At 30.8% G+C, this 17,419-nt stretch overlaps 2 protein-coding genes across 2 annotated transcripts; both read left to right on the forward strand.

The window, feature by feature from the left end:
• Positions 1-8,166: 8,166 nt before the first annotated feature.
• Positions 8,167-8,553, forward strand: K444DRAFT_486390 (uncharacterized protein; the record flags this gene model as incomplete). The annotated part of the gene is made up of 1 exon (XM_024873120.1): positions 8,167-8,553. A coding segment is annotated over one exon (387 nt), but the record flags the coding sequence as incomplete, so codon positions are not given.
• A 2,138-nt stretch (positions 8,554-10,691) lies between these two features.
• K444DRAFT_20393 (uncharacterized protein) lies at positions 10,692-11,720 on the forward strand. Its single transcript, XM_024871020.1, has 4 exons — positions 10,692-10,803; positions 10,872-11,161; positions 11,210-11,636; positions 11,692-11,720. The coding sequence occupies exons 2-3, from the start codon at positions 11,031-11,033 to the stop codon at positions 11,520-11,522; spliced, it is 444 nt and encodes a 147-aa protein (XP_024734916.1). The 5' UTR covers positions 10,692-10,803; positions 10,872-11,030; the 3' UTR covers positions 11,523-11,636; positions 11,692-11,720.
• Positions 11,721-17,419: the final 5,699 nt, after the last annotated feature.

Raw genomic sequence — 17,419 nt, forward strand, 5'->3', positions numbered from 1 at the left:
TTTATTTTTTAGTTTCTCTTGCCTTACTTTTTCTTTAATATTACTATATATATATCTAGTTAGTACTAGTTCTTATAACCTATAATTAGGCTTTCTATTTATTAAATATTCGAGTATTTTATTTTACTTTTATTTTATATATTTTATTTTATATATTTTATTTTTCTTTTATTATAGATTAGAACTTAAATAATATTTACCTTAAATACTTATATTTTCAGGTATATAAAACTTCTATAAATCTTTTAGGATTATAAACTAGTCTATTTTGGTTCGAGAAAGCTTTCTCGAAAGTATTCTAAAAGTTATAGTATTTATTATAACTTTTTCTAAAAATTAATATAGTATAAATATTTCTGGTTTATTTTCTCTTTATAAAATAAACTACTATTCTAAGTTTATATAAAAGTTCTAATTATTTCTCGAATTAAAATATAAGTACTTCTTATTCTTATTAAATTAGGTATAAAGAATAATAGGCGCTTTTGGGCTAGACTATAATACTAGTTAAATACTAAGACTTTCTATATTTATTTTATAAACTTATAGTTCGAATTATATTATATTTAATAAGGCTTCTATATCTAATTACTTTATATTATAATAAAACGTTTTGGTATTATAATTAAAAGAGTTCTATTTTATAATCTTATCTATTACTTATAGATTTTCTAGCTAATAAGTTTTAACTAATAGCTAAAAAACTTATTAGCTACTTTATCTAAAGCCTCTAGAAATAGGAAGTTATCCTAATAAAAACTTAGTATTAAAAATGAGTTTAACTAATTAATTTAAATAAGGAGTTTATAATAGGAGTTTTTATATCTAGATAATTTTATATAATAAACTTAAGTTCCTATTTCTGGTTATATAAGTAAGCTATATAAGAAACTCTTTCTGGCCTATTAAAATAGTTTCTATTTCTGGTTATACGAGTTATAATATATAATAAACTCAAAATTTTCTGGCTTATTAAAGCTTGAGTTATTTTTAGAAGAATTAGTAAGCTTTTCTAGATAAACTTATTAAAGCCTTAGTTTTTAAAGATATTAGTTTAGCCTTCTTACTTTTCTCTTAGATAATAGTTCGGCTTTTAAGAATTATATATAAATATTAACGAAACAAATATAGAGATATACTATATATATTTTCTAGATAAATTAAAATGAAATTTATAAAATTCCTATAATATTTGTATTAAATCTATAATACTAGCTAGTAAAGACTTTAATAACCTTAATAAAACTTGAATTACGAGCCCGGCCTTTAGATTTCCTATTTAACTTAAAGATTAAATAGTTTATAATAGGTTACTTATTATAAAATATATTATATTCTTTTTCTAAAGAATACCGGATACTAGTAATAGTTCGGAAGCCCTAAAGCCCTTAAGACACTTTATAAGTTTCGGGCTTTAAAGCTTTTCTATAGCTAGCTAATTATATAAAGTTATATAATTATACGGGTCCGGTATTAATATAAAGTAATTAGTAACTTTATATATAGATATAATATGGTTTTTAGTATAGCTAGTCTAATATATTATATATTTATATATAAATACTTGTAATTTTATTATTATAATATAATATATTCTTAATATATCCTTAATATAAAAATCTCTTTATAACCCTAGATTTTTAAGAGCCTCCTTTATACTAAAAACAAAATATATAATATAATTTGGATATTAAACTCAAAAAATAAAGAATTATAAAGGCCTTAATAATTATAAAACTTTATAAACTTGAGTGAATTTAAATATTATAAAAGTATTAAATTTAATAGCCTGACTTTTAAATTATATAAGAACTAATTAAAGAATATTACTTTAAAGTATTAATTATAAATTTCAAGTATATATATATTTATAAGAAAATAAGACCTAAAATAGTACTAAGCTAATTAAAAGATATAAGAAAAAGTATATTAGATATTAGGCCTATTTTTTCTTAATTACCTTAACCTTAGTAGATATTTATATATAATTTATTAGACCTTATATAATGGATTTGCTTAAGAGAAATAAGATTAATTAGTCTGGAAAGTTTAATAATAATAGTTAGACTTCTATCTAGTATAATAGATAAAGTACTAGTAATAGCCCGGATACCTTAAGTTTTACTTATAAAACTAAAAATATTATACTTATTAATTCTTTATATTTAATAAGGAAAAGAGGTAATATATTTATATCTTTAATATATCTGTTATTATAGAATAATACTAATATAGTCTATAAGATTAATTATAGTTCTTTTTACTAGAAAAGAGAATAGTAAAATTAAAGGAGAATCTAATAGCTTATTACTATTATTATTATTATTAGAATTAGCCTTAGTAGTACTTTCTATAATACTTTTTATATTATTTTGCGGCTTCTAGAAGTTGGTAAATAAAGAAAAATCCTGATATATATAAGTTAATTAAATCTAAAAACAAAAAAGGATTTATAAAAGAAATAAAAAGTAGAAGCCAGAATTAAAGAAAAAGATTATATATATATCTTTACTTACCTACTAGTTTATTAGATTCTTTCTTACTCTTAAAGTTTTATACTTATACTAGCAGGTAATACTTTTCTAAACTCTCTGAGCCTCTTTAGTCTATTATTTAATTTTCTCAAGTTACTATATCTTCTAAGTATTTTCTAGCTCTTTATAAGTAATTTTAAGATAGAGATCTTTATATAAAGTCTTCTTTTAAGTATTTTCTAGCTTTTTATAAGTAATTTTAAAACAGATATCTTTATATAAAGTCTTATTCTAATATAAAATAAGAAAAATTATTTAGATATTTTTAGGGCCCAGATATATACTATAGTAAGAAAGATTAAAGATAGTTTAAATAGAATCTAGTAAGACTATAAGTTCCTAAGCTTTTTTATTATTAGAACTAGTATAGTATACTAGTTTATTTGTATTATTAATAAATTAATAATAGCGGATAGATCTACTAATATAGAAAGAGAAGTAAAGTAATAGCTATTAAGAAACTATATTAGAAAGAGTAGAAAAGACTCGATTATTTATTTTAAATTAAAAGCTACTTATTAAAAAACATTTATTAGAATTTATATAAAGAATCTAATAAAAGAAATAGGAAAAAACTTATTACTAACTTCTTTAGAAAATTAGATAATTCTTTATTTAGCTCTCTAATTCTTTATATTATTAAATGCCTATTTATAGAGAACTAGCTATAAAATTATAGTCTATAATTTCATAAGACTAGATCCGGCTATATTTTAATTTATAAAACCTTAAAGGGCTTTAGGTAGCCTATTACTAGTATAAGAAACTATAGCCTGAGTAGTAGCCTAAGTAATTCTTATATTTATAGCCCGTTAAGCTTATATAATAGTATAAGTATTATTAGAAGAATAGTTAGATTAAGTAATATAGCTTATAGTAAAAGGAAATATAAAAGAAAGTAGTTATAGAACTATTAGAGCAGAAGAAGCCTGGAGTAAAGCAGAACTAATACCTGGCGGCTATATAGTAATAGTAACTAGAGAAATAAATATAGTAGATATTCCTAGAAGAAAAGATATAAAATAAGAATACTAAGAAAAGCTAGAAATCTGAAGTATTTCAGATATAAAAGAAAAGGCAGATATAGACGGAATTCCAGAGCTATAAGGTTTAAATTTACTAGTATTACTATTCTAGATAAATAAAGTAATAGCCTTTATATTATATTTATTATTAGTAAATTAATAGAACTTATAATATTAGATATTATTATACTAGTATTTAGCTATAGGATATATAGTATTAGGGCAGGTTTTAAGAAATAGTAATACTATTTTAAAAGATAAGAATTTAAGGATATAAAATATTTATATAATAATAAACTTAATAATTTTATTAGTATTACTTTTAAAAATAAAAAAAGGATTTCAAAAATAATATATTTAATAATAAATAATATCTATTTTAATATATCTAGTTATTTTATAACTGGCTTATTTAATTACCTTATATTATTAGAAGTATTACTAATAAAGAGCTATTTCTAGATAAAGTTCTAAATTATTAAAAACTATACAGGTATTTTTCTAGCTTATATATTATTTATATATTCTATATTTATTAGAATAATTTATTTAAGAATTCTATTTTATATAATAGTAATATTATATTTACTAGTTAGTTTTTTGGACTTTCCTAATATTAATAACTGCCCTAAAGCTATATATGTCCGGATTATATATTAGAGCTAATAGTAAACTTGAATATATAATTAGTTATTATTTTTATTAGTATCTCCTATATAAATATTAGCTATATTTATATTATAAAATATAAGCTTTTAATAATACTATTCTAGTATTTCTCTTAGTAGAAACTTATTAATATTTATATTAGTATATAAGTAAACTATTTATATAAAGCTATATAAGGTTATATTACTTACCCTAAACTAAATAATAATTAAGAATTATATTATAAAGCTCTATATTTATAAGGCGACCCTAGTACTATATCTTGTCTAGGGGCCTTATAAATAGTCTAAATAACTTGCCGGCTACTATATTAGGCCTAGATCTGTCTTTTCTAATCCTATAGATATTCTATAAATCTATAAACCTATATACCTCGTTTTGGATCTGCTATATATAAAGTACTAGTAAAGTAATCCGGTCTTATATATATTAGTAATTATAACTCCTGGTATAAATCAGTTCCTGAAAATAGTTCTATATATACTAATTAGAATTAGTTATAAAATCTAGTATTATAATACTAGACCTAATAGCCTTAATAAAAAGCGGTATAATTATTAGTACCTAATACTTTCTTCTAATAATAGAAAAAATAAAAGGCAGATATAAGGAAACGGAATTACTTATATATTACTAGTATAGCTAGCTCTTCTAAAGCTCTTACTACTAGAATTTAACCTACTAATTCTCGATACTTTTCCCAAAAATAAAATAGTTCTCTATATATATAACTAACGGATCGGCTATCTGCAAGAATATAAAATATACTTTAGTAATAAGGAGGAGTTTAGAGCCTTAATTAGCCTTAAAGAAGTAAAGGCAATAGCCTATTTAAATATAAATCTGAAAATACTATTATATAACCGAATAGGTAATTTAATTAGAGATTCCGATATATATCTAGATAATATTATATAAATAAATATTAATATAAATATATATTTTAATCCCAAATAGTAATAGCTTATTATATCTATTAATTAACTAAATCTAGTCCGGCCCAGATATAATATATTCTCTCTTTTTAAACTATATCTATTATATTTATAATATAATTATCTCGGGATCCAGAAATTATAATATTATATATAAGCTCTCCCTATAGATAATAAAATATATTAGTAAATAAGGCTCTAACCTTCTAAGCTAGAGCAAAATAATAAAGTATAGAAAGACTAACCGGGTTACTAGTAAACCTTATTAACGGAAATATATATATAAATACCGCTATCTATAATCTATAACCCGCCTATTATTTAGCTTACTTTATAGTATTACAAATAGTTACTTGTTCGCCGCTTGCCTGTCTATTATAGTTATATGGCAAATAAAACTAAGCTTCTTATATATATAGACGACTTTAGTAATTAAAGCTATATAGCCGCAATCCTTAAGATCTTTAAGTATTTCCTTATTTATATCTCTCAGATAATACAGAATTATAATCTATATATAAAGGAAAGATATATCTGCTATTTAAGTATATATTTGAATATTCTATTCTTGTAATTACTATTAGACTATATACGGATTAACTGAGATTCTATATAAATCTTTTAATCTATTTGTAATTTCTTCTTAATTAACGTTTATATAAGCCTATTTAGTAATGGCTTCGTAATATAGTAATAGATTTATTAAAAGTTATAATATTATTTTAATAAAATCCACTAAGTTATTTAATAGGAGTTAAGTTCAGGGTACGCTTTACTATTGCAATATACTTTTTAGTAATATAAGCGCTAAATTACTCGAGTAATATTACTCCTATATAATTTTGTTAATTAATTACTAAAAAAAAAGTAATTAGCTGGCTTCTCAGTTATTTTAACAGTTTAATTTTCTTATTTCTAATCTCGGGAATATTAAGGAAGTTATTAGACCCTATTAATAGCGTTATTCTAGAAGGGCTTATAGCCTGTAGTTATCTGACCATAGTAATTTGCAATAAATACTCAATTTTATATTATACTACCCGGCCCAATTTTGGCACGATTTCACGCGGTAGTATGGGCTCTCACTTCGTTAATTAGACAAGCAAGCAGCCTTACTATTGTTGCGTTATCCAAGCCGAAAGTCATATATGGGTGCTATACCCCTAATTAGGAATTCTGCCTTGGGGAGGAGGGGAGGGGTACGGGGCGCCAGTGCGAAAATCAGAAAATCAGAAAATCAGAAAATCACTTTTCGCTTCTCGGATTTGTCCGCTAGCTAGCTGTGGGCCTCAGTAAACGATCTGCCCGAAGCTCTTTGCGATAGGATTTTCACTTACCAATGGCGATTTTGCGTTCCAGTCTTTGATAAACCTTCCTTGCGTGATCGAATCTTCGAAGAAGATTACATTCTCCCGGTCGTACGCATAGAAGAGCTCAAGTCCTTTACTCCCAGATCAGATATCGCAGGCAATACTTCCTATCCGTACAAAATATGGCTCCACAATTCATATAATAACATTCGAGATGCGGAAACCAAATCTGTGAGTTATCTTTCACCCATACTTTACCTTCTTCAAATCATTGAAGGCTTAGTTGCAATGCTAATGTTTTCAGCACTTGAGCGACTACGATCGCAACACCTTCCGACTTGATAGGGAAATTCTCGACAACTCCTCAAAGCAATCTCACATCGATATGGCCCTGGCAATGTCCTCTATCCCCGGTATCATCAGATGTTATGGCTCACTCGTCCAAGGAGAATATCGGAACACGATTTTCGATCTCGAAGAGAAGACCTTGGAAGACTTCTTCAAATATACCTCTCCTCCATTTGAGTCTCAAGATATCCTCGATTTCTGGGATAGCTTATTCCAGCTGGCGTCGTCTCTTACAGATATTCGAAACCTCTTTAGCGGTGCCCACGTCGAACTTGAAGTGTACCACGTCGATTTAGCCCCTCAAAATGTATTCGTTGTTAGTGAGGGGCAGGTTTCGCCATATAAACAGAAGTTTAAGCTCGATAGATATCGCAGACAGCATAGTTTCAGTCACAGCCCATATCCTTATTAGAGTAGGTTGTCCAACTAGCCACATAGGTGCTCACAACTAATGATTGCAGATCCCCAAGGCGCAACCCCTAATTCTTTCGGAGTCTACACATGGCTTCTGGGGTGCTTGTTCAGTGAAGCAGTCATATGGGTAAGTGGTGGCTACTCAACTTTATTGAAATACAGAAATGCGCGAGGTTTGACTGGAGATGCCGAACAACATATATTCGCTTTCACGAGATATTATCATATCACTTTGCGCTCTGACAATGCCGTCACCCAAAAAGTTTCTGTCTTGATCCTAGGAGAAATGCTCGTAATTGACAGCGAACGAAGGTCTTCAATCAGTCGTATATGGCTGAAATGGCAAGATATTTTGAAGAACAAAAATTTCACATTCACCCCAGTTGGTCGTGACACTCGGACCTTGACGGGAATAAAATATGAAGGCCTGCCATTCAGTCAAACGGGCAAAGCTTGGCACGGTTTTGCTGTTAAAATGGCTGTACAAGACGATCTCATGAAAGCAGATGAGGACGTATCGCATCTCAGAACACACCTTTCATCTGCAACGGAGGTCACAACTCGAAACAATTCGGATGAATTGCAGTCTGAGAAACAGAAAGACACATCAAATAGTGTCTCGAGCCAAGGAGTTCGCGCTTCAGCATCCGCGACAGACCTATACCATGACGACGATGCGTCCGAGTTGGACAGGGAAGCAACGACTTCTTCTGGACGACTTCCAGGAGTCGCCGAGCAAGCTCTTGATTTGCTCCGGGAGCCTGCGAAGCCTGCGAAAAATCTCGAGCGTGTGAAGCCGAAATCTGTCTTCCGAAGACTTTTCGGAAGAGGTGACTCCAGCAAGGGGGGCCCAGCGGACAAGCCTGCAAAAGGGAAATCGCCGCAAGAGTCAATTTCCGGCACGTCTGCAGCGTTTACTTCGAGATATAAGTATCTTTATGAGCCCCTCAAGAGCACAAAAGAGATCAGGCTGCTCACATTGTTCCCTGGCGCTTTTCTTGATCCAATACGAACCTCGTTGTCTACTTTTGATATCGAGGCTGGAACCCCACACTACGAAGCTTTGACATACACTTGGGGGGATCCATCTTTGAGGCATGTAATTTCGCTCCATGGCCATGAATTTGAGATAACCGCTTCACTGTACGAGGCCTTAAAACACCTTCGTTTGATCGACAAGAAACGAATCATATGGGTCGACGCTATCTGCATCAACATGAACAACCTCGCAGAACATAGTAATCAGGTTATGATGATGAGAGACATATATCCTCGCGCATTACGCGTCCTCGTGTGGCTCGGTATTGCAAGCGAGAACAGTACCTTAGCCTTGGACACACTGGAACGGATTGATACTGCGGAAGGAGTACCACACTTGACATATGTGGGACGAAGTTTGGAAATCCCCTTGGAGCCTGGCGCATTGCAGGCAATATTGAATCTGCTACAAAGACCCTTATTTGGCAGAATGTGGCCCTGGCTGGAAATTCAGTGGGCTGCTGATGAATCTGTCATAATAGTCGGACCAGATTCTATGCCTTAGGAACATTTCCGCATTGCTCTCCGGTATCTCGCTCGCCTGCATCATGACGGCACCTTTGCATTGAGAGGGATCATCATAAAAGTGCTTGCGATGGTAGAAAAAGTCTCAGATAAATCCCTCAGAACACTCATCCAACGGACGCGACACCTCAACTGCACGGATCCTCGGGACCGAATATACGCCCTTCTGGGGAATCTCAGATACACTGCTTACAATCTTCCCTGATTATTCGAAGTCTGTGCTAGAGGTATACAAAGAAGTGACACTCCAGCACATTCTTGGGTGGGGCGATATGAATATCGTGAGCAGCTGTGAGATATCGAGCAAGACTGATTGGCCAACCTGGATCCCCGACTGGTCAGCTCCGAGCCGATGTCTTGAGCAGTTCACAGGTCTGAATGCCGCTGGCGATACGTACCCTGAAGCGAGACTCATTGGAAATGATACGTTGGAAGTTTGTGGGGTTCTTATCGACAAAATCGAGTTCGGAATTTCTCTCTATTTCTTTCCCAATAGCACTACTATGGAAGCCATCACAACAACACGGACACTGCTTCAACAGTACGAAAAAATGGACACACAAGTAAGAGGAAAATCTAATCTCGATGCAGTGTGCCGCACCCTCTGTGGTAACAAATTCTCTACACGATATATTCCGCACCATGAAGGTCTCTTGGCCCATTCTGATTTCATAGAAGCTGCCACCATGCTAGTAAATGCGCCGGAAAACTCTTTGCGAAGCTCCTTTCCTCGCGGTGTTTTAGAATGCATCAGCGAGATTGGGACGATGGCTGCCGGCCGTCGTCTTTTTGGAACTTCCAAGGGCTTCTTGATCTTGGACCAGAAGGAATTCGATCTGGCGATGATGGCGATGTGATCTGCGTGCTTCTAGGATGCAACGCACCGATGATCTTGCGGCCTTCCCATGACATCGAAGGTGCCTTTGAGGTCATCGGCCCTGCCTACGTTGACGGATTCGCAGATGCTCAGGCTATACTAGGACCTCTCAAGGATGGGACGTCTCTTGTTTATCAATATAACGAAATGACGAAAAGATCTCAGGTGGCATACTTGGATGAGGCTGGAGACACAACCTCCGATGATCCTAGGCTCGAACGTCTGCCTCTTAATTGGCGAGTCAGGCGCTATCCGGAAGAGAATGTACATGGCATATATGAGTTCGATGAGCGGCTGGCATCTGGCGGTGTATTTTCGGACAGGGACGCCCGTGATCCTAGGTTAAGGCCGGAAGCATTGAGGCGGCGTGTGTCAAGCTCCAGAACTTTCGGCTTGTATGAGATAGGATTCCGAACTGAATATTATCCCGCTACTAGTTCAAATGGATCTACTTCATCTTCCCAGGATTATATTTTGCTATATCAGATTCACACATCGCAAGACGGATACATTTCCTACCCAACTCACTCTCTTGCTCGCACATAGTATCAACCAGAATGCAGAGGGAACGAAGTTGAAATCCTGGAATGTTTTAAACTATCTAACTCTCGTATCTGACCTGTTAATGGTAGGTATGGTACCGTACTTCAAAGTACCCTGGGGAGGTCTCTGCTACCCCGCTATAACCCCGCCATTCCATAAAGTACCCTGCGCTGGCTTGCGTTTCGCCTCTGATATTAGCGCTCTTTGAGAATTCTGAGCTTTCTTGCTTCTAATAGAGATGGTATATTCTGCAGATTTCTACCTATTCTAACGTGGCTAACTGCCATTTGGTGAATAATTATCATGCCAATACGAAAATGAAGTCTTGAGAGAAGCGTGCCGGATGTCAAAGCCCCGCAGCAAGCCGTTCCCAGCCGCACCCCCACGAAGAATTTCTACACAGCCCTCCCCTTTACCTTCAACTTCACCTCAATCCATCGCATGACTCAACCTCTGTCCCTTTCAGAGATCATCTCATCTCAATTCGCACAGAGGCTCAGTTTCTAATAATATGACGACATGCACATGTAGCAAGGCTTAGCAAGTGCCTGACCTATCCTCAGGCTTGTGGACGCATCTGAGTGCGTGAGTCACCATGAGTCGAAACCCATCACTCTCCCTCACCGGTCCAAACAGTCTGTAACAGAGCGCAGCACTTTGCTATCTCAATTGGGAACCCAATGGAGGCAGTGGCGACAGGTACAAGTACTGCCTCTGATCTCTGTGTTCCTTTTTGTTTTCAATTCATCAAACAACGTCCTCTTTCAAGCTTCAATTGAAGCCTCAATCGCTCAGCGAATCAATTCAAAGTTATGCTAGACGCAACTACAAACACTGCAATAACGGGAGGAGCTCCCAGTGAGCAAGAACTCAATTGCACAACATGCCTTGCTCACTTCGAGACTAAGGAGATGAAGAGAGATCATATGAGAGCAGCGTGGCAGTGAGTTTTTATTCCTTTACCCGCACCCTATGTAGTTAACAAGAAAAGTGTCTACAACCTGAAACGCAAGATCGCCTCTCTTCCTCCCATCTCTCTCAAGATCTTCGAGACACAAGTGCGGACCTCGGAGTCGGGGAGCGAGGATGAGAAGTGGGGCACTAGCTCCAAGGCACCGAAGCATGTTCTGAGATCCGATCAGCTAGAGTCGGAAGCACCAGAGGCTCTTGCCTCAGTCAGCCTACTCTCGTCTAACGATGAAGAGGGTTTTGATGGGACACAGTGTTTATTCAGGACGCATACGATGTTGTTGGTAGAGGACATGATGAGGATAATCTCTGAGGACAAGCCTCTCAAAGAGTGATTGGTTCAAATCGTAGCCGTCCCCCTTCTCTACAGCAAGATCGTGGTGCACCTTAGGCCGAAGCTACTTGTGATCGCCAATTAAGATCAACTATTTGGTTTCCGGTCCCAAGCGGTAAGAACATAGCTCCCTAGTATTTCTCTAGCCTCTTTAATAAGAAGTATACCAGGTGAGATAGACTAGAGAGCCTAAATATACTTAGTAGTAACCGTTATTATATATCTAATTATATACTTTCTGCATATAATCTAGAGGTCCTTCTCTATATAAATAACCTTTAATCTACTAAAGAGACATATTATATATTATTTCAGCCTTATAAAGCCTAGTTATATATTCTTATAATATTTCAAATTACTAGCTATTTATAGCTTCTATCTACCTTTTAGCTTTTATTTACTAGATCTCTTTAAATATAACCCTAACTCTTCTCTTATATATTTCTATATCTTTTCCTTATTACTACTAGTTAAGTAAATAGAATAGATTTACTACCTTACCTCTCTTATTTACCGAACTATATTATTCTTCTTAGGTATATAAAATGCCTTAAAAAAAGAAAGAAATTATCTATTTTAAACTCGAGATATTTTATAATATTAGACTAAATAATATTAGCTTAGCTAAATACTTTAAAAGCTTCTTATAGGTTTCGAGACTCTTCTTTAACTAGATTCTTTATAAATTTAATATTTGCTACTAGTTTTAACTAAGTTTAATAGATTACTATATTTCTTTAAATAAAAGCAGTTATATTCTAGTTATTACCTAAAGAGAAGATTCTAAATAAATAATATCGGATTTAAGTATAAGGGGCAAGTATATAGGGAGTATATATAATAAAGTATAAGCAGGTATTTAGTATTCCGTATATAGTTTCCTGATTTAATTAAGGCTTATATAATATATTAGAATACTAAATTATATTTCTTAATTAGATAAAGAATTAGTATTTATCTATTCGAATATTAGAAAATATATAAGAATATATACTAAACTTTAGGAATAGATATATATTAGTCTATATAATTAGAGTTACTTATTAAAATTAGTTATATTTATAAGAATTACTCTTAAGCTTATTTACCTTAATTATTTATATATTATTCTATTATTATATATCTTATATTTTAATCTATTTATTACCTATAAGAAGTAGTTTATTATAAAGTAATTAAATAAATAATAAATCAAATTATTTATAGCTCTAATATTAATTAGAAGAAGTACTTCTATTATTACTAGTAATATCTAGTTAAGTATTTAGAAAAGTGCCTAGTTAGATACTTTCGGAGCTATCTAATTAAGAAAAAGAAATAGAATATAAATACTACTAGGGCTAAATAAGAGAATAAGTTTAGTAAAAAAGCTAGTAATAGCTTATTATTATATTAAGGAATTAGAAAAGGAAATATAATAAAGAAAGAGTCTAAAAGAACTTAAAGCCTAAATCCGTTATTTTAAGAATATTTAAATAGTATTTAAGGTAATAGTAATTATAAGAGGCCTAATTATATAAGTAGTAGTATTCTTTTCTTATAAAATACTAAAAACCTGGGAATTATTTATATATAAAAAGAAAAATATTAAGGAAGCTTAAGGCTTTTTCTATTAAATAAAGCTAAAATAATATAAAAATAGCGGGATTATATAAACTACTAATATAATAAAGTATTATAGTAAGAATTACTAAATTGGGGCTAGCGCGATTGCTCTGCTTAGTTAGGATCTATATACTTACTTCCTGAAGCTTTATACTTTACTTAAGCTCTTTTCTAGCTAGTTTAATAAACTCTTTTACTATCTAATATAACTCTCTACTCTATAATCTTTACGTGTATTAGTTATGAGCCCGGCCTCGCACTAATAAGCTTCCTAATTAGTACGCCGCAGAGAGTATTTAAGAGCTTATTTAATTTATTTCTTCGAAAATCACACTTTAGTTCGTATTTCCGTTACTAACTAATTAACAGAAACCATTCCCATAATTCCTATAGTTTCTAAAGCTTAATTGCGATCATATTAGAAATTATAGTAAAGATTATTATCCTAAAGAACTATAGTTCCTGGGCAGACTGGTTTAATACTCTCTATAAAGTAGCTAGTAATAAGGGTATCTAGAATAAGATTAATCTATTTAATAATAAAGTAATTAAAACGAATATAGTAGCTTCTCCCAGGCCTCCTCCTATAATTAACGAGCTTATACTAAAGAAAATAAAGGATTACTATACCAGATACTAAGTTAATACGGAAAATTGGGATAAAGATACTTAACCTATAATTAAGAAAGGATTAAAACTAGTATCTCTATAGCCTATAATATTCGGGAATATTAGAGATTACTATTTGGCGCTTTTACGGGACTATAAGATTAAGAAACTAGACTAGACAAATAAGCTAGTATACTACTATATAATTAGACAGTAGCTCCGTTAAATGGTTAATATAGAGATCCTTATAAACTTTACTCTGGGACTTAAAAAAAGTAAGTAAAGCTCTATTCGCAAGGTTCTCAAGGTATTATTAATAAAATACAATTCTATAGATATAGTACAAATTACTACTACTCGGAGAGTATATAGCTCGGTCTTACTATAAGCAAGTAAAGGAGAAGTGAGCCTAAAGTACTAGTTTACTAATTAGAAAAAGGTACTTAATAGAGCTAGAGCTCTTAAAATCACTGAAATTAAAGATACTCTAGTAATAATTAAGTTCTTAATAGCCCTCTAGCAAAAACTCGTACTAACCTGGGTAATAGAATAGCTTAGTAATCTATATAATAAAAACGAACTAGGGCTTCTAATTCTTATACTCGAATAGTATAGCCAGGTATTTAATCGGATTATTTTAGAAAATTAGAATACTAAATACTTAGGAGCTCTTATAATCTTTATTATACTCGGGAATTAAACTAGTAAAGAATTAGATAGTAAACCCGATTTAGATAAGAATAAGCACTATAAGTACCCATATAAGAGTTCCAAAATCTATAAGTATAAGTGGGACTTACTTAGCTATACTACTATAGAAATTATAATTACCGGATTAAGTAAAATTTGAATAAAATTTAAGCCTAATAAGAAATAAATCAGAAAAATCCGGGAAAGAATCTTAACTAAGTATTAGAAGAATCTGAAACCTTAGCTAGAAAAGAAATATAATATGAAAATTACTAGTAGACGAGCTATAGAGAAGCTAATACCCGGTACTAGTTCTAAAAAGGAGCTCAAAGTATTAGGAACCCAATTTCCTAAGAACTTTAATACTACTCTAGTAGATCTTATACTTATAATTTAGAGCCCAGGTTAGGAAATTTATATAATACTCGATTTCTTAAGATATCCGCTTTCTTAAAATATCTTATTAGATAATTATAGTACTATATATCTAGTTAATAGTAAGAATCTAATTAATTCTAGTACTTTTATTAAGGCAAAAATTAATAATTATATAAAAGTAGGAATAACTAGTTTTCTGATCATTAGATATAGTACTTATATAATTAAAAATATAATTAATAAACCTGCGGGACTATATACTAAAGATCTAATTCTCTATAATATTATAGTTATTAAAGGATTTTATATAAATATTATTTCCGAAGCTTGCCTAGCGAAAAAGAAAGCTTAGTATTATAGATATAATCTTATAATTAGATTAGAAGATTATAAAGAGAATATAGTATTAATATAATTAGATTATAGGTTAAATTTAGTTTTCCTTAAATATAAGCCGCTTTTTACTTACTCTAATATTTTGTTCGAAATTCCTACTAGTACTAGTAATATACTCATGTTTCTAATACTTAAATATTTAATTAGAGCTTAATATAAGAGATTAAGGAAGTATCTTAAGCTAAAAAGTAATTTAGAAGAAAAATAATATATGAGAACAGGGCATTTAGCCTATAAAGCTCTATAAAAGCTCGTTAATTATATATATAACATGAAAATTAATAGACTAATAAAAATTATATATGAGTTTTATACTTAGGTATATACTAGGTAAGTAATCTCATATAGGCTAACTAAGAGGAAGTCTACTTAACTATTTTAGAGAATCTTATAAGACTTATTTAATTACCTAAATAGCTATAATAGTTCGAGCTAGATTCTAATAATTAAGGACGAATTTAGTAGAAAGCTTTTTAGATACCTTTTATAGAGTAAAGGGGGTTTAGTAGTATTTAATATAATTAGGGATTTTAAGTAATAGGTATATAAGTAATATAATCTTTTAATTACTTATATTAAGTATAATTAGGAAAAAGTAGTTATTCTAATCCAAGAAATATTAGCCTATTAGATCTGGGCAAAGAAAGAAGATATTAAAATCGAGCTTTCTCCTTTATATATATATGAGCCGAATAGTAATACCGAATAAGTAGGGCAGGAAATTATAAATAAGGCTATTATAATATACTTAATAGCTAATTTGCCTAAAAAGCTATAGCCGGAAAGCTCTATAGCCGCGATTTACTTATATAATTAGAGCCCCTTATATATAAATTACTAGAGAATACTAAATAAAGTACTTAATTCGTAATTCTGTAATTATTTCTATTAGTATAACCCAGAGCTTATAGCTCAAATAATAATTAATCTCAGGCCTAATTAGAATAGGATCTATATATATGGTTCTAGGGCATATCTAATAATTAAGGACTATAAAGCAGGACGGAATAAGAAAGTATTTAAGGTTATATTATACGGGTATATCGGATATTTGGTTAGATATATTATATCTAATATTTATAAAATCTGGGTTCCTATACTTAATAAAGTAATTATTATACGTAATATTATATTTAATAAAAATATTTTCTATAAAAAGAATCATAAATATACTAAAGACTATAATATAAAAATTATAAAGAATATAGTAGAACTACTTCTAGAAAATGAGATTCAGGATACTAAATCAATTTTTAAGAATAAGGAATTATAATATAATAGCTTATTAGAGCAAATAGAAAATGAGCCTAAACTAGGGAATAATGAGTAAATAAACCAATAATTAGAAGAGCCCATAAGTATACTAATTAGTTATAACTCGGGGGTAGGGAGCTCTATAGCTTTACTAGAAATAGGACTTATAATTTCATAAAGTACTCTAGAGCCAGAAAGTATACCAGAGCCTAGGAATAGTAGAAATAAAGGTACTAAGCTCTTAAGAAGGCTTAGTACTATAGAGAGAGATATAATAGAGTATACCGGAACTATTAGAGAAGTATACTAAACTAATAAAAGCGGGAAAGGATTTCCTTAGGACTAGTAATAAGATTCACTAATAGCTTCTATAAGTAAAGCAGGAAGCTTACTTATAGAATAAGCAGATAGCTTAATAGAAATAGGAAAATTCTTTATAGAAAGAGCAAATAGCTTAGCTAAAGTAAAAGATTAAATAGTAAAACTAAAGAGAAAATAAATAAAGAAGCCAATTATTAGAACTAGAAATAGGCTAATCCAAACATGTTTATATAAGGGAAATAATTAGAACGGAGATCCAGGTAAAGCTAGTAGTAATATAATTATTATAATAAGCGTATTACTATAAATAATAAGTAAGTTAAATTAGATTAATTACTTAGAGTTTCTTTTAGGATCTTTCTAGCCTAATTAGCTAGAGGATTATAAGAAGGGATTTAATTATAAAACTATATATACCGTAATTATAATAGTAGTTTAATTAAGAGTATACCCAGAATAGAGTACTCCGGGTAGTATAATAATAAGAAAAATTCATATTAATAATCTTCTAAAGACTTTAAAGACGTGAAATAATCTAGAGAAATACCTAGCTAGGGAGTACTTTAAATCAGATACTAAATTAGAGATTAATAACTTTAAAGCTCGAAATTACTAGAGAATTATTCCTAGTAATAAAGTAAGCAT

This window comes from Hyaloscypha bicolor (genome assembly GCF_002865645.1).
Source record: "Hyaloscypha bicolor E unplaced genomic scaffold K444scaffold_107, whole genome shotgun sequence".
Classification (NCBI taxonomy): domain Eukaryota; kingdom Fungi; phylum Ascomycota; class Leotiomycetes; order Helotiales; family Hyaloscyphaceae; genus Hyaloscypha; species Hyaloscypha bicolor.